This window comes from Hypanus sabinus, chromosome 1 (assembly GCF_030144855.1).
Source record: "Hypanus sabinus isolate sHypSab1 chromosome 1, sHypSab1.hap1, whole genome shotgun sequence".
NCBI classification, from domain to species: Eukaryota; Metazoa; Chordata; class Chondrichthyes; order Myliobatiformes; family Dasyatidae; genus Hypanus; species Hypanus sabinus.
Window position 1 is genome coordinate 190,351,713 of NC_082706.1, and position 18,798 is coordinate 190,370,510.

General features: G+C 42.3%; 1 protein-coding gene across 11 annotated transcripts in view; it reads right to left on the reverse strand.

Moving 5' to 3' along the window:
- LOC132401655 (lethal(3)malignant brain tumor-like protein 4) overlaps positions 1 to 18,798 on the reverse strand; it is a 380,142-nt gene that overhangs the window by 171,385 nt on the left and 189,959 nt on the right. For all 11 annotated transcript variants that reach the window (XM_059983770.1, XM_059983710.1, XM_059983719.1 and 8 more), the window contains 2 exons: positions 18,335 to 18,414; positions 16,560 to 16,670 (listed from right to left, as the gene is read on the reverse strand). In XM_059983770.1, the coding sequence (XP_059839753.1) occupies positions 16,560 to 16,670; positions 18,335 to 18,414 (191 nt within the window). The remainder of the gene's footprint in view (positions 1 to 16,559; positions 16,671 to 18,334; positions 18,415 to 18,798) is intronic.

The following is an 18,798-nucleotide window of genomic DNA, read 5'->3' on the forward strand; positions in this document are numbered from 1 at the left end:
CACATTAACGTATGGTGAAAAGACGTTGCTTCACTATGTTTCTAGTGCGTAGAAAGACAACTTTTCTCACGTTGATCCTGCACATGTTCCCGTTTCTCCAAACCGGTGTTTTCCCACAAGGCGTGGCAAAACCAGATGTGACGTCATCGCATGCCGCGATACATCACAGACAACGAATTTACTTTAAACAATCCTAACTTTAACTAAAAAATGCTAACAAACGACTTACTAAAGCGAAAATATTATAAACTAAATAAATGCCACAAAGGCAACACACTCCCCGCTTGACCTTCCTAAGGTCACAATGAACATAATACAAAACTTCAGTCTCTAAATCAGTCATTGGGTAGAAGTAGAATGACTTCTGTAACTGCCTTTGGTCAATTTTCACATCCCCTTGGTCGGTAGTTTTCAACTCAACCTTCCTGACATGTCCATCCGTACGAGGGAATGTGGCAGTGATTCTGGCCATTGGCCAGCTGTTGCAGGCGATTTGCTTGTCCCTGAGCAGGACTAAATCTCCAACTTGAAGATTCCTGCAGGGTTCTGTCCACTTTTGTCTGTGTTGCAACAGAGGTAGATATTCCTGTCTCCAACGAGACCAGAACCGATTCGCCAGAGCCTGGACCTGTCTCCATTGCTTTGTATACAAATCCTTATCAGAGAAGTCCCCAGGTGGAGGGGGAGCTCCTGCCTTCTGCGTAAGGAGCGTTGATGGCGAGAGTATGAAGAGGATTTCCGGGTCAGAAGACACAGGTAGGAGTGGTTGTGCGTTTATAATGGCTGTGACCTCTGCCATTAGTGTGCACAGTACCTCGTGGGTCAATCGGGTGCGTTGCTGCATCTCAGGTTTCCTTTTCAGGATTTTTTGCAAGGACTTGAACCGCTTGACTGCCTGCTCTTTGTTGTTTGGCAAGCACTGGCGTGGTTCTCTGAAAGGTAGTGGGGCGACCCAGTTATTTGCTTCATCTCTGAAGACCTTGGTGTCCATTATTTTTAAGAAAATGGTGTCTTGAGCTGATTGAGCAAGTTTATTATCATGCTCACTTTGAGCGAAGACTGACTGACCCAGCGTCTTGTCAGTTACTTTACATTTGTTAAAGTCTTGTCGTGCTTCCTTAATACACATGACGCTTGTGTGGGGTTGAAAAATTGAATGGTGACCACTCTCTAGCACATTGGTCTTGAATGTGTTAACTGTCAGTCTGTGTACGTTGCCAGGGCACACCTCTCCTATCACCACCCAGCCTAGATCCAGGCGTTGCGCAAAGGGGGCGTCGTGTGGTCCATTGACCTGCTGCCTAACCTTGTGCACCCGGATAACATCTCTTCCTAATAGCAGGAGTATTTCTGCTTTTGGATCAATTTCTGGGATGTGCTTGGTGATGTGGTGGAGATGTGGCTGGTGTCGAACTGCACTTGGCGTCGGGATCTCAGTGCAGTTATTCAAAATTCCATTGCACTCTAAGAGCGGAGGGAGACAGATGACGACTTTACCATCCAAGGACTCGAGCTGGAAGCCTTCTGCCTTCCTTCAATGAGTTTTCACGCTGCCTGAGCAAGTTCTAAGGTAGTATGGGAACTGATTACTCTCAATGTTGAACAAGTTAAAGAACTCTGGACTGACTAGTGAGCGATTGCTCTGATCGTCCAGAATTACATAGGCTTTGATGGCCTTGTCTTTGGCTCCCTTAGGGTACACCTTAGTGAGGCAGATCTTTGAACAAGAATGGCTTGACTGAGCTTGACCGCAAACTTCTGTACAGCTCGAGCTGACAACAGTTGGCCTGGAGTAAGCCTCTCCCTCCCCGCTGTCCTGTTGTGGGGGTGAAGGAGCTTCGTCAGTTTGCGGTAATGGGCCGGGATGCATGGCCCCATCGTGATTAGTGCTATTACATTCCAGACACTTCACGGCGATCGTACACTCTCTTGCAAGGTGAGAGGTAGAGGAACAGCATTTAAAACATTCTTTTCTCCTTGAGAAGGGCCAACCTCTCTTCAAGGGGTTTTTCCCTAAACGTTCTGGATTTTTTGAGGGGGTGGGGTTTGTTATGCAATGGACAATTCTTGCTAGAGTTGTTGTTAGTTGTAAAGGCTTTAGTCTTAACCACTGAGACAGGTTTATTAATGTTGAAATTATTCAAAGTGGATTTATCTGGCTTGGTGTAAATTGTACTGCTTCCTGGACCCATGAGGCTAGGGTCGTTTTGCTTCTTTGCCTCCTTGCACACAAACCTAGTGAAATACTCAAAGGGAGGAAATCCACCATCGTTCTCTTCCTTGTACTCTGAGGCAACAGACACCCACCTTTTCTGCAGCCCAAGTGGAAGTTTGTCCATGATTTGTCTAATCCCAGATGGAGTATCTAGGTATAATAGACCAGTTGAGTAGCCATCTTCTTTGGCGCCTTGAATCTCCATGAGTAAATCTCCGAGCTCTCTTAATTTAGTGTGGTCCTTGGCTGACACCTTAGAAAAATTTTCCAGACGTCGGTATAGCGCCACTTCAATAATTTCGGGGGCCGCATAGCCCTCCCGAAGTCTCTCCCATGCTTTGCGTAAGGCTAGCTTGGGGTTGTTGATGTACACTGAACATATGCGTCTCACTTGTTCGCATGATTCTTTTCCCAGCCATTTCACCATAAGATCCAACTCTTGGGTTGCTCTGAGCTGGACTCCGTCAATAGCGTTGGTGAATGAGGAGTACCATGCACAGTAATTTTCAGGTTTATCGTCAAACTGGTATTGTCCTGAAGTGACGAGATCTCGTCGTGCTAAATACTGTGCCATGGGTTCAACTGCAAGTGGCATGTGGGCTGTGGGAATATGTCGGCGGGTATATGACTGAGGGCGTACCTCTGTTATGGAATTCGCTGTTCTGAATTCGGCCTTTGCCTCTCTTCTCGCCAAATCTGGTAAGTTTGGTGCCGAGAAGTATTTGTCATCAGCCCTTTCATTCTTGAACTCATCGCGGAGTTGCAAGGGTGAATTGTCTTCCTCGGATGGATGTGATGCAATTGGGCCTCTCTGAGACTCCTCATGAAGTGGGGCGTTATCGTATAAGTATGGAGAGGAAGAACGAATCTTCCAGTCTGTTTGAGATCGGACATAGTCACTTGTGCGTTCCAATCTGATCTTTTCTGAAGTAGATTTTATGTCAACCAGATCATGCATTTCTTCAGCATCCTCTATTAATTCTGCTTCCACCCTGGCAGCTTCTGCTTCTCAGTGTAGTATCAGCACTTCTAACTCTGACGCTATCTTTGCCCTTTCCAACTGGTTTTTGGCTTCTCTGGCAGCCGCTTCCATTTTCAATTTTGCTTCTTGTTCGGCGTAGAACGCTCGCACCTTCGCGGCTTCTGCCTTAGCTCTTGCATGGGCAGCCTTACTTGATGATGCCCTACTGCCCCTGTCGCTGGATGACAATGACTTGATGCTGGATCGAGTTGTCATTGCAGCACTTGAAACACCTGATAATGCCGCCTTTTCACTGTAGTGTTCCCGCTCAGGTGTAACGGAACTCTGAACTAAACACCGAGGTAAACGGTAGTCAATGAAAACAGGATCACAGTAAGATTAACCGTTTACTGTTCACTCTTCCACATTAACGTATGGTGAAAAGACGTTGCTTCACTATGTTTCTAGTGCGTAGAAATACAACTTTTCTTGCGCTGATCCTGCACATGTGAGCCCCCTCCTTCCTGTTTCTCCAAACCGGTATTTTCCCACAAGGCGCGGCAAAACCGGATGTGACGTCATCGCACGCCATGATATATCACAGACAACGAATTTACTTTAAACAATCCTAACTTTAACTAAAAAATGCTAACAAATGACTTACTAAAGCGAAAATATTATAAACTAAATAAATGCCATAAAGGCAACACAGGCTCCATTAGCCAAAAGGGCCTACTCCACACTCTATCTCAATCAATCTATCAAACTTATTCATTTGTTGACAGATTTTAGATAAATATATATACATATACAAACACACACACACACACACACACACACACACACACACACACACACACACACACATACACATGCAATCTAAGGCAAAAATAGTTTCAGGACAAATTATTGTAACCTAGCTATGTTAAATTTGGCAATTTAATTGACACACTTAATGAGAGATCATCATTAATAAAGAATTCCACAAATCAAAATCAGAATTAGGTTCAATATCACCGGCATAGGTTCTGAAATTTGTTAGCTTTGTGGCAGCAGTACATGATAGTATAGAGAAAAAGGAAAACAAAATGAATTACAGTAAGATTGTGTATACACAGTGCAACAAAAAACAGAAGTTAAAAAGTAGTGAGGTAGTGTCCACGGGTTCAATGTCCACTCAGAAATCGGATGGCAGAGGCGAAGAAGCTTTCCTGAGTTGTTGAGTGCGTGCCTTCAGGCTTCTGTACCTCCTACCTGATTATAACAATGAAAAGAGGGCATGTCCTGAGTGGTGGGGAGGTGTGTCCTTAGTGATGGACACCATCTTTTTGAGGCAAAAAAGACTAAAATAATAAAGCTGTATCTCTTATTTAGTCTAAGTCTGGGAATACCTTATGTTTTTGAAAACGTATGTCAGCATGTGTCCAGTCAGAGGTCATCATAGACAAGTGATGTCCAATCAACATATGATCACATAAAATGAGTGTTGGCATTTCCTCAAACCTTTCACTTTACACTACTCTGCTTGGGTTGTCTACCGATCTTTCTATTCATTCCATCACAACACTTCAACCTGCGTAACACAATAAAAAATAGAATGTTTATCACAGATGGTGAAATGCAAGGAATTGGGCACATATCTTGAATTTGCTCAGTCACAGACTTTAAAATTAATAAGTAAGTAAATTTTAGAACTCTTCCAAGAGGACCACGACTTTGTCGTTGGGTGTGGAGGCTTGCATGCCTCAATGACCCAGAGAGCTATGCCGGCTGGAGTCAGGGCTTTATGCTTTGGCTCTTGGTAGGGTTGCCCAAGCTAAACAGGTGAAAGGGTAGAGGCCAATCTAAGAGTGGTCCACCGGTCCTCCAGGTTCAGGTGTTCAACTCAGGGCTAACAACCCTGACCAGTGAAAAAAATTGTTATGGAGAAAGCAATGGGGAATCATTCTACATCTGTGTGCACAGACCCACCGGGGTGAAATCTGAGACCAAGCTACTGACACGATGAAGGAAGCCCTGCACACCACCTTAGATGGAGGACCTTCATTGCTGCCCTAAATGCCAGCAGCGTAACGGGCAGTAAGAAGTTTCAGAGCTACAGCATTGTGCAAAAGTCTTAGGCACCTATATATATATAGCTCGAGAGTCTCATCCTTTTGCACAGTACTGTATATTATGTCCTTTCAGTTACCAAATTACTTAATAGAACTGAGCTAATCCAAAGCTAAGTACTCTTATTTCTAGTTTTCAGACACTTCCCTATTTTAACCAATATACAGTACTGTGCAGAAGTCTTAGGCACTTTAGCTGTACATGTCCCTAAAACTCAGTACTGTATAATAAGTGCTAAACAGCTATTGACAATGGCAAGGACAATGGAAAATTTGCTTTACCAATCTCCTTGAGTTGGATGAGAAGTTAACCTCTGAGACATTTTAAGTTGACAGTACAGTGGTTAGAAGAGGAAGGGGAGTAATCAGCCTCATTGCTTTCGGAAATAACAAGTGCCCACTTGAGTTCCAAAATGGTGGTGTCAGCAAATCGGGAGAATGGGTAAAACATGTTAGATGCCAGCTCGATATATGAGTTTGTACAGGTATTATTTATTCTGGAAATATGCGACCCAGTGAGCAATGCTAATTTGATTGCAGAGCTGTCATTCTGGAGGGTGAGGGGACATGGCAAAAACTTACGCACAAACACTTCCCTGCACCATCAAGCCCTACCCATTTCCACTAGAAAAAGTGGGATCTCCCAGTGGCCACCCATTTCAACTCTACTTCCCATTCCCATTCCGACATGTCGGTCCACGGCCTCCTCTACTGTTGCGATCAGAATGGAGGAGCAACATTTTATGTTCACCTGGGTAGCCTCCAACCTGATGGCATGAACATCAATTTCTCAAACTTCTAGTAATTGCCCCCCCTTTCCTTCATCATTCTCCACTCCCATTTCCCTCTCTCACCTTACCTGTCCATCACTGCCCTCTGGTGCTCCTCCCACTTCCCTTTCTTCCATGGCCTTCTATCCTCTCCGATCAGATTCCCCTCTCCAGCCCTGTATCTCTTTCACCAATTGACTTCCCAGTTCCTTACTTCACCTTTGCCCTCACCCAGTTCCTCCGATCACGTACTACCTTGTACTTCTTCCTCCCCTCCCCCCACTACCTTATTCTGACTTCACATATCTTTTTTCCAGTCTTGATGAAGGGCCTCGACCTGAAAATTCGACTGTTTACTCTTTTCCATAGATGCTCCCAGGAATGTTTGTTCTGTTGTGGATTTCTCTTAGAATTGAGGACAAATTGGGGATTAAGCAGAGGATACTCAAAGCAGGGAAAAACTGGTGTAAGAAGAGGATGGAATGGCAAATGAGCTGGAGAAGCCAGCTCTTTCAACACATTGTGCTTGACAGAAATTTACCTAACTGTGCATGTCCCTACAGATGTACTCAGTCAGAGCTCACTCTGCTGTTTGTTAATCATTGGATGTTTTGTTGATTAAGCCAGCCATATACCAAAATTATTATAACCATGTACTGACTTCCTCAAACTTTGTTTCAATGATTTAATCTTTAATGGGAGGAGAACTGATGAAATTGCTGTTTCACATTGACTAAATTCTACAGGAGCAGCAAAATAATATACTTGTTAAAACACTTAATGCTCAAACAGCCAGTTATTAAATGTCAGCAGATAGAATCACAGAGCAATTCTCAATTTTACGCTCCAGCAAGGCAAAGCTTGGCAAATTTAATTAAGTGCAAAGAAGTTCATTTGCACTCCTTGATTTAGATTAAAGTAGTTTGCAGCAATTTTATCTGACTGTCCTAAAATTGAGCATTGAAACGTTATAGTTTTAATTGTATCACATAGCGCCAGCATCTTTTTAAATTTCCTCTCATTTATTTGCCTCTCATTTTCATTTACTGCCACTTGTGATGTTGCTTCTTTATCTCCAACTAATCACGGGACATTTCCATAAGTTATCCTGCTCCATCTCATTCTCTGCCACTGAAAACATTTCATTTCTAAGTTTTCTCAGTTTCAATGGAAGGTCACTGAACTGAAACAATGACTTTCTATATCTCTCTCCCATCTTCTGAGCATTTGACGTTCACATAGTTCTCTCTGGAAGATGAAGAAGAGTTGATTGCAGAATAAAGCACCTGACACTGAATTTCTCTCACGGGCAAGTATTCCCAGGAACAACACAATTTTGATGAGATAACTGAAGAAGTGGCCAGACTGCATTACAAGATGACAGATGAGTAATTGCCAGAGAGAGGTCTTCTAAAGTGAACAAAAGGAGGAAATACATTCTCAGAGAGGCCACAGTAAGTGTTTTGTAGAATTCATCAAATCATTCCTTGAAAGAGTTTAACAGCAAACTCTAACATGGGAGGATCTTGTTCATGACCAAACACAAGAGATTCCGCAGATGCTGGAAATCCAGAGTGCTGGAGGAACTCAGCTGGTCAGGAATACAGAGCCCTTTGGGCTGAGACTCTTCATCAGGACTGGAAAGGAAGGGGAAAGGAGCCAGAATAAGGAGGTTGGGAGGGAGGGAAAGGAGTACAAGCTGTAAGGTAATGGCCCACTCTCCTCTCCTATCAGATTCCTTCTTCTTCAGTGCTTTATTTTTTCCACCTATCACCTCCATGCTTCTCACTTCATTCGCCCTCCTCCACTCAGCTGGCTCCACCTATCATCTGTCAGTTATACACCTTCACCTCCCCCACCTTCTTATTCTGGCCTCTTCCCCCTTCTTTTCCAGACTCTTTATTTCACTGCATAGTTGCTTCCTGACCTGTTGAGTTCCTTCTGTACTTTGTGTGTGTTACTCTTGCTCACGATAATGACTTTTGGAAAAGGTTCAGCCAAACAGAAGCTGCAATCAATGCTCGGAGGAAAGCCACTGAAGTATAAAGGAGAATGATAAGTCTTACAACAGCAGAACATCTGCTGCTAGTCATGCAATCCAAAGTAGTAAATCTTGTTCAGTTCACTTTACAAAGTGAATTTCCTCTCCATTTTATTATTTATTGGCGTGTAGCGTGGAATAGGCCCTTCTGGCCCCTTGAGCCATGCCACCGAGCAATTCCCTGATTTAATCCTAGCCTATCATGGGACAATTTGCAATGGCTAATTGGTATGTCTTTGGACTGTGGGAGGAAACCAGAGCCCCTGGAGGCAACCTACGTGGTCAAGGAGAAAACATGCAAGCTCCTTACAGGCAATGCTCAGAAACATTAAACCAGCACAAACAACAAACATAAGGCAAAATGAGTACAAGTATTAAGTAGCTTATAACACACAATTTATTTAGTGCCTTCCATAATATCAGGATATCCCGAAGTATTTTATTGTAAAGCAACTGAAGGTATATTTTTTGAAATGTGTTATGTATGCAAGCACTGCTTTTATTCTTAATAAGTCATAGAGAAGTACAGCACAGAAAAAGACCCTTCAGCCCATCTAGTCCATACTGAAACCATTTAGCTGCCTACTCCCATCAATCTGCACTGGGACCACAGCCCTACATACCCCTAACATCCATATACCTATCCAAACTTCTCTTAAATACTTAAATCAAGTTTGCATGCATTACTTGTGCTGCCAGCTTGTTCCACACACTCACGACCCTCTGAGTGCAGACATTTCCCCTCATGTTCCCTTTAAACCTCTCACCTTTCACCCTTAACCTCTGGTTGCGGTCCCACCCACCCTCAATGGTAAAAGCCTGCCAATATCTGTCATAATTTTGTATACCTCTATTGAATCTCCTCTCAATCTTCTGAAGAATACAGTCCTAACCTATTCAATCTTTCTTTGAGCTCAAGTCCTCCTGACCTGGCAACATCCTTATAAGTTTATTCTGTATTCTTTCAACCTTCCTATACGTAGATGACCAAAACTACACACAATACTCCAAATTAGGCCTCGCCAATCTCTTATAAACTTTAACATAACATCCTATCTCCTGTACTGAATACTTTGATTTAAGAAGGCCAATGTGTCAAAAGCTTTCTTTATGACCCTCTTTACTGGTGATGCCACTTTCAACTAATTCTGGACCTGGGTTCCCAGATCCCTTTGTTGTACTGCACTCCTCAGTTCACTGTGTAAGACCTACTCTAGCTGGTCCTACCAAAGTGCAAACCCTCACACTTGTCTGTATGAAATTCCATCTGCTATGTGTTACCTATTATTTCATGAGTAAAGGGAGATGGGTGCAAAACACTTCATGTGAGACTCATTTAACACATCAGGATCAGGTGTTGCTCACTGGCAATAATTTGTCTCCAAATTGGAGTTTCTGGTTTCAATGCCACTCCAGAGACTTAAGAAACAGATCTCGGCAAGAGAGACTGCTGCATTGCTGGAGGGGCTGGCATTCAGATATTGAACTAAAGTTCTCTCCGCTTCTTAGATAAATGCCAATGGTCCCATGGGCTTGTTTCATAGAAAAGCAGAGGAATTTGCTGACATGCTGGGGCCAATATTTATCCCATAGTTAATCCAAGTGTTATGTTTGATTTTTGTTAAATTTTTAATTGGACATGTTAATTTGCCCTGAGGTTATTTGTCTCAGACTGAATGAGCATCATGTAAAACGTAGATGATTAGGTGCTGCATGGACGACAACGCCAAGTATTCAGAAGCTGCATTTCCTATTCCATCTAATTAGATCCCCTGAATTGCTGGCATTTACAACCACCTCTCCTTTTATGTCTAGAAATGTGCTTTCAGATTTTCAGTTCTGCCCTTTGATCACTGATTTCGATTCCAATTTTAAAACTGAGCTGTTACAAATGTCTTTATTAGGCTCACAACTGTACTGAGGGGAGTTCATTTTGGCTGTGACCCTTTACTCAGGAGCACAAAACCGGAAATGCTGGAAAGACTGTATAAGGCAAGTAGCAACTGCAGAGCTTGTTGATATTTCATTACAAGTGCCACTTATTTTGTGATGTTCTTATTGTTCTGAAGGGAAGATAAACTGATGTCAGCCAGCCAGTATTCAGCCACTGCAAGAACGAGGTCAGTACACCAAACAAGAGATCCCCTCTTGTCAGAAAACAATGGTAGGGGCAGCACTCACAAAATGCTGGAGGAACTCGGCAGATCAGACAGCATTTATGAGGGGAATAAACAGTTAAATTTGGGCTGAGACCCTTTGTCAGGACTCCAGAGCCCAGTCCTGATGAAGGGTCTTGGCACAAAATGTCAACTGTTTATTCCTCTCCACTCGTACTGCCTGACCTGCTGAGTTCCTCCAGCATTTTGTAGGTGTAGCTCTGAGCAAGTGGAGTGTGAAAAATAAGGTTTTTTTCTACTGTTTACTTAATCATTAACACCAGTAGACGTCACTTTCAGTTACTTCATAACATCTGTGAATCAGGATTCCTTGGCACGAGACATGCTCACCTATGGTTCACTAATAAAAGTCTTCACTCTGCTCACCCCCAAATCTTCCCAAACCAACTCCTACCTCAGGCACCAGCAATTTTCTGTTCTGTATACCACATGTCAGAAAGATATTAAGGTTGTCAGATTAAGACTAACAAGAATGGTACCAAATGTCATCTCATGTTTTTTGAGGTGAAAAATTTTGCAAAAAAACCAACCAAGGTGAGATACTAATAAAATGAAAACCATGGGGATATCAAGGAACACCATTACACTGAAATATGGAAACATATACAGAAAATGCAAAAAATGCTCAGCCGGTCAAACAACATCTGTGAGGGAGAAAAATAGAGTCAACATGTCAAGATAATGACCCTTCATCAGAACACAAGATTGGAACCTGATACCCATTGAAAGTAGCAAGATAACAAAGAGATACACATATCCCTTAGGAATCAGGAGGGCTAAAAGAAGACATGAGGCAAAACAGCAGTGAGTTCATGTCACATATCGAGATTACAGAGGAGGAGGTACTGCTGCCTTGAAGCAAATTAGGAAGCAAACCTAATTTGGAATAAACCTCTGGCTTTAGCTTGTGGGAGGCTGGTGCAGAAACTGCAAGAACCCTAGCAGAGATACTGAAAATGTCCTTAACCACGGGTGAGGTGTTGGAGGATTGGAGGATAGCAAATACTATTCCATTATTTAAGAAAGGCTCTAAGAATAACCCAGGAAACTATAGGAACACTTGCAGTGGACAAATTATTGAAAGGTATTTTAAGGAACCAGATATATATGACTTTCGATAGGCAGGGACTAATATAGGATAGTCCACATGGCCTAGCATGTGGTAGGTTGTGTCTAACCTTAAAGAGTTTTTCATGGATTTACCAGGAAAGTCGATAAAGGCGAGGCAGTTGACAAAGTCCCACATTGGTGGTTGGTCAAGAAGTTGATTTGCTTGATATTCAGGACAAGGTATTAAATTGGATTAGACACTGGCTTTGTAGAAGAAGCAAGAGAGTGGTAATAAAGGGTGCCTCTCTGGCTGGAGACCTGGAACTAGTGGCATGCTGCAGGGATCATTGCTGCGCCCACTGTTCTTTGTCAATGAACTGAATGATAATGTGATATATCGGATCAGTAAATGTGTGAATAGCACCACCATTGGGGGCATAGTGGACAGCGAGGAAGGCTATCAAAACTTGCAGCAGGATCTGGACCTGTGCAAAAACTGGGCTGAAAAATGGCAGATGGAATTTAATGCAGATAAATGTGAGGTGTTGCACTTTGGGAAGAGAAACAAGAGTAGGAGTTGTATGGTGAGTAATGCAGAGTGTGACAGAACGAGGGATCTGGGAATACAGATCCACAATTCACTGAAAGTGGTGTCACAGGTAGATAGGGTCATAAAGAGAGCTTTTTGCCACATTGGCCTTCATGAATCAAAGTGTTGAGTACTGAAGTTGGGATGTTATGTTGAAGTTGTTTAAGATATTGGACAGGCCTAATTTGGGGTAGTGTGAGCAGTTTTGGTTACCTACCTACAGTACACGAAAGGAATCAACCAGATTGAAAAAGTGCAAAGAAAATTTACAAGGATGTTGCGAGGATTTGAGGAACCGAGTTATAGGGAAAGGTTGAATAGGTTAGGACTTTATTCTCTAAAGTGTAAGACAATGAGGGGTGATTTGAAAGAGGCATACAAAATTATTAAGAGTATCGGTAGGGTTAAGGCTTTTTCCATTGATGTTGAATGACAGTAGAACTAGAGGCAATGGGTTAAGGGTGTAACATGAAATACTTAAGGTGAACATGAGGGAGACCTTCTTCACTCAGAGGGTGGTGCGAGTGTGGAACGAGCTGCCAGTGAAGTGGATGCTGGCTCAATTTCAACATTTAAGATAAATTTGGATAGGTAAAATGGGATGGAGCAATGGAGGCCTATGGTCCAGGTGCAAGTCAAAGGGATTAGGCAGGTTAGTAGTATGGCATAGCTTAGATGGGCCAAACATCCTGTTTCTGTGTTGTAGTGTTTTATGATTCTAGGAATGGAAACTGAAACTCTTCAAATGGGAACCCCTTGAAGAAGAGGGTTGTTTTTTTGCTTGAATCACTATTCAATCCATGGCGACATGTCTTTCCTTGAAGTCTTTTCTGCCTCTTGAAGCTCTTCACTTCAATGGGATTTCATGTGGTTCCATTTGCCTGTTCACCCTCAATGATGGCTGTTTCTTTCCTTGACAAATACTTCTGCAGCCCCGTTCTGATGAACAGTCATTTCTGTGAAATACTGACTCCGCTTCTCTCTCTGTGGATGCTGCCTTTGAAGTACCTACAGCATTTTCTACTTTTGTTTCAGATTTCCAACATCTTCAGGTTTTTTTTTTCTGTTTCAAATACTGAAGCTGTGAATCATGCTGCAGGAATTCCAACACTCATTATGCCTAGCTGATCATTTGTGTGCAGCATTATGTGCAGCATTAAGTTAGCTGAAGAGCTGTCCCCACTCTATTCCTGCAAGTCAGTTTCAAAAAGCTTTATGAGATTTCGACATGGACCTGGCTGCCAGTTGACTTTTTGTGACCAAGGAGCTTGCGAAAAAATACTATTTATCCTGGTGATTAAGGAATGAAATTGGAGGAGCGAAATTGGGTGGGAACAGATGTCTGGAGCACAAAACTCTCCTATATATGCATACTTAAAAAATCATTTTATCAATAGACAAAACATACTGTATACTAAGTTTCACTCTCGGTGGCTTTCACTTTAATCCATGCATATGAGCTCTGGTAAATTTTGTCACTGCTCGGTGGCTTAGGGTCACTGTTTGGATGCTGGCTGTGTTGAACATAGAACATAGAATAGTACAGTGCATTACAGGACCTTCAGCCCACAATGTTGTGCTGACCCTCAAACCCTGCCTCACATATAACCCCCCCCCCCACAACTTAAATTCCTCCATATACCTGTCTAGTAGTCTCTTAAACTTCACTAGTGTATCTGCCTCCACCACTGACTCAGGCAGTGCATTCCACGCACCAACCACTCTCTGAGTGAAAAACCTTCCTCTAATATCCCCCTTGAACTTCCCTCTCCTTAACTTAAAGCCATGTCCTCTTGTACTGAGCAGTGCTGCCCTGGGGAAGAGGCTGTCCACTCTATTTATTTCTCTTAATATCTTGTACACCTCTATCATGTCTCCTCTCATCCTCCTTCTCTCCAAAGAGTAAAGCCCTAGCTCCCTTAATCTCTGATCATAATCCATACTCTCTAAACCAGGCAGCATCCTGGTAAATCTCCTCTGTACCCTTTCCAATGCTTCCACACCCTTCCTATGCTGAGGCGACCAGAACTGGACACAGTACTCCAAGTGTGGCCTAACCAGAGTTTTATAGAGTTGCATCATTACATCTCGTCTCTTAAACTCTAACCCTCGACTTATGAAAGCTAACACCCCATAAACTTTTTTAACTACCCTTATCTACCTTTGAGGCAACTTTCAGGGATCTGTGGACATGTACCCCCAGATCCCTCTGCTCCTCCACACTACCAAGTATCCTGCCATTTACTTTGTACTCTGCCTTGGAGTTTGTCCTTCCAAAGTGTACCACCTCACACTTCTCCGGGTTGAACTCCATCTGCCACTTCTGCATCCTATCAATGTCTCTCTGCAATCTTCGACAATCCTCTACACAATCTACAACACCACCAACCTTTGTGTTGTCTGCAAACTTGCCAACCCACCCTTCTACCCCCACATCCAGGTCGTTAATAAAAATCACAAAAAGTAGAGGTCCCAGAACAGATCCTTGTGGGACACCCCTCCAGTCACACCCCTCCAATCTGAGTGTACACCACAACCCTCTGCCTTCTACAGGCAAGCCAATTCTGAATCCACCTGACTAAACTTCCCTGGATCCCATGCCTTCTGACTTTCTGAATAAGCCTACCATGTGGAACCTTGTCAAATGCCTTACTAAAATCCATGTAGATCACATCCACTGCACTACCCTCATCTATATGCCTGGTCACCTCCTCAAAGAACTCTATCAGGCTTGTTAGGCATGATCTGCCCTTCACAAAGCCATGCTGACTGTCCCTGATCAGACCATGATTCTCTAAATACCCATAGATCCTATCTCAAAGAATCTTTTCCAACAGCTTTCCCACCACAGACGTAAGGCTCACTGGTCTATAATTACCTGGACTATCCCTACTACCTTTTTTGAACAAGGGGACAACATTCGCTTCCCTCCAATCCTCTGGTACCATTCCCGTGGACAACGAGGACATAAAGATCCTAGCCAGAGGTTCAGCAATCTCTTCCCTCGCCTCGTGGAGCAGCCTGGGGAATATTCCATCAGGCCCCGGGGACTTATCCATCCTAATGTATTTTAACAACTCCAACACCTCCTCTCCCTTAATATCAACATTCTCCAGAACATCAACCTCACTCATATTGTCCTCACCGTCATCAAGTTCCCTCTCATTGGTGAATACTGAAGAGAAGTATTCATTGAGTACCTCGCTCACTTCCACAGCCTCCAGGCACATCTTCCCACTTTTATCTCTAATCAGTCCTACCTTCACTCCTGTCATCCTTTTGTTCTTCACATAATTGAAGAATTCCTTGTGGTTTTCCTTTACCCTACTCGCCAAGGCCTTCTCATGCCCCCTTCTTGCTCTTCTCAGCCCCTTCTTATCTCCTTTCTTGCTACCTTATATTCCTCAATAGACCCATCTGATCCTTGCTTCCTAAACCTCATGTATGCTGCCTTCTTCCACCTGACTAGATTTTCCACCTCTCTTGTTCCTCTCATGGTTCCTTCACCCTACCATTCTTTATCTTCCTCACTGGGACAAATTTATCCCTAACATCCTGTAAGAGATCCTTAAACATCGACCACATGTCCATAGTACATTTCCCTGCAAAAACATCATCCCAATTCACACCCACAAGTTCTAGCCTTATAGCCTCATAATTTGCCCTTCTCCAATTAAAAATTTTCCTGTCCTCTCTGATTCTATCCTTTTCCATGATAATGCTAAAGGCCAGGGAGCGGTGATCACTGTCCCCCAGATGCTCACCCACTGACAGATCTGTGACCTGACCCGGTTCGTTACCTAATTCTAGATCTAGTATGGCATTCCCCCTAGTCGGCCTGTCAACATACTGTGACAAGAATCCATCCTGGACACACTTAACAAACTCTGCCCCATCTAAATCCTTGGAACTAAACAAGTACCAATTAATATTAGGGAAGTTAAAGTCACCCATGATAACAACCCTGTTACTTTTGCACCTTTCCAAAATCTGCCTCCCAATCTGCTCCTCGGTATCTCTGCTGCTACCAGGGGGGCCATAGGATACCCCCAGTAGATAACTGCTGTCTTCCTATTCCTGACTTCCACCCACACTGACTCAAAAGAGGATCCTGCTACATTATCCACCCTTCCTGCAGCTGTAATAGTATCCCTGTAAAGCTGTGAAGTTGAGGTACTTTGTAAGTGAAGTTAGCTTGATATCACTTAAATTTAGGAGAGATAAGGTGACAAGGGAGAAAAAAAGAACCTACGAATTGGACTGTTTATCTGTTCAGCAAAATTGAGCGTAGCTAGCTAGAAAGAACAATGAAGCTATATGTCCTATCAGAACATGGAACAGGAACAGGCCCTTTGGCCTGCAATGTTGTGAAAAGCAAATTAAATTAGTAATCAAACGGCCAACTGAACTAAACCCCCCACCATGTCCTTCCACTTCGCATGATCCTCTTGCACCTGGTGTATGTATGGAGTGCCCTGAGACTCTCTTTAATCCTACTTGCCATGTCAAGAATTACATTTCACATGGAATACTCCGCTGAGGGAATGAGACAATGTGGAAATCTTCTGCGACGGTTCTGATAAATCTTAGAAACAATTGCAAACCACTGGATATTTTATGGGAATTAGAGAGAAAAAAGCAGTACCTTGATCCTTTGATCATCTGCATCTGCAACTGTGGCAACACGAATCAACATTGGGTTACGCTTGTCCACAGCTTCCAGTTTCATATTCACTTGGAAACCATGTGATGGCCTCTGGAAAAGTATTCAGCAGGGTCACATTACATGTAGAAATTTAATTAAATTAAAACAATTAATCACCCATATTAACAATGCCCAAGGAAAATTTAGCTCCTTTATGGTTTTTGTAAGACCGTAAAATTATAAATAATGGGCTGTAAGTGGATCCACAGAAAACCACCAGCAGTATTCTCCTTACAGATCAGCTCTCATCCAGCTTCCATATTTTTCTGTTGAAACATGGAACTCATGCAAGCTGAAGATGTTAGTATTTCTGACCTTCTGCTCTGCCACAGGACTCAGCACCACATCCATCACTGATATTCTGAGATGAGGAGCCTAGTGTACTTTGCTTTATGTTAGCCATGCTTGGCATAAACAGCACACTCCCATTTGTTTAAAGGTTAATAGCTTATTTATTTTCCTTCATTTACATGTTTTACCTAATTTGTTAGACATTTAACATGCTAATTAAATATGTATTGCTTTAATTTGTCTTAAACCTTAGTTATTAAAAGGAACTCAAACCTTTTTAATGCTTCTAACCAACTTGAGGAATAACCAGAAACAATTAAAAGCCCCTTGAAAGAGGCAACTTAACAAAATGCTTCTGGCTTGCTCTGGGTCTAGGTGTTAGGGCCTGCAGCCTAAGGCCTAATATCCTGGCCCACTTCCATCTCATTAAATGGAAGGGAACACTGGCACACAGCACAGTAGTGCGATCCAGAACTTCAGGTTGATAAATCCCAATACATCAACAATGGTAAATATGACTGAGGAGGAACCTAGCAGGGCAGGTGTAGGATTGGGGATAGATCTAGCACAATCCAGTCTATTAAATGCAAATTATAAATAACTAAGATGAATCTGTTTTATCATGTAATCTTCTAATAATAAATCCCACTATTTGGTGTTTCTATAATGCAATGCACTCAGCTCTTTCTAATATTGGAGGCATTCTAAGGTGCCAAAAGTCAAGTATTACACACTCTGATGCACATTATTATAATTTATCCACGACTACAACATGAGATCCTCCACTTTAAATATACCCAAATGACTTGGCCTCCACAACCTTCCGTGGCAGTGAATTCCACAGATTCATCATCTAGCTATAGAAATTCAGCCTCTTCTCTGTTCTAAATGGATGTCCCTCCAATCTGAGATGGAGCCCTCTGGTTGTAGACTCCCCCACTGCAGGAAACATCCTCTCCATGTCCACTCAATCTTTAACACTGAAGGATAACCCACATGGAAGTAAAGAAACAAGAACAAAAAAAAAGACAGAGCAAGAATTACTTCCAATAAAACTAAGACCCTATGAAATATTTAGCTCCTGCAGGGATTGTAAATGTTTGGTTTGGCACTAGTACACTGTAGTGAATTTTTAAATAATTCAGCAAAACGCTCCCACTAACTGTGGTCCTTTACATTATGAGGCACTTCATTGTTGTAGCTGATATCATTACATTTTGGAATGACAGAGGACCTCTAAAGGAAGAACAAGAATTAAATCTTGTATTTTTACTGAATGCTGTTAACTAAAATGGTTAATATGCAATTACAATGTGCGATTATTTGTGTTTATTGTAACTGTACAACTACATTCAACATACTGCTTGATACTTACGGCTACTCTATAAAATTTAATTTGATCAGTTTGCTAAACAGTAACGTACTATTTTGAAAGCACGGGCTGGAGCTGATATAGCACCCAGATCTTCCAGGTATTTCTTCCACGAAAAATTTTCATGGTAGCCTGAAATAGTAAAAAAAAAGTTACAAACTGTACTGTGTAGTACAATCGGAAACAGAATCAGGTTTAATATCACTGCGAAATTTGTTGTCTTTGCAGCAACAGTACAATGCAATACATAACAATAGAAACAAAACCGAATCACTCTGTGTGTGTGTGTGTGTGTGTACGTTTAAATTAAATAAGTCGGGCAAAAATAGAAATAAAAATGAGTGAAATAACAAAGTAATTCAAAACATGGAGAGTACAACTACCTACAGAACACAAAATCTTGAGGTCCACTTGTATGACACAACAAATTGATAAATTCATCCATTTTTTGTGTAAAAAAGTTTAGAAAATAAGGACATATTACAAAAAAGACTGATGTTTCTGGGGTGAAATAAC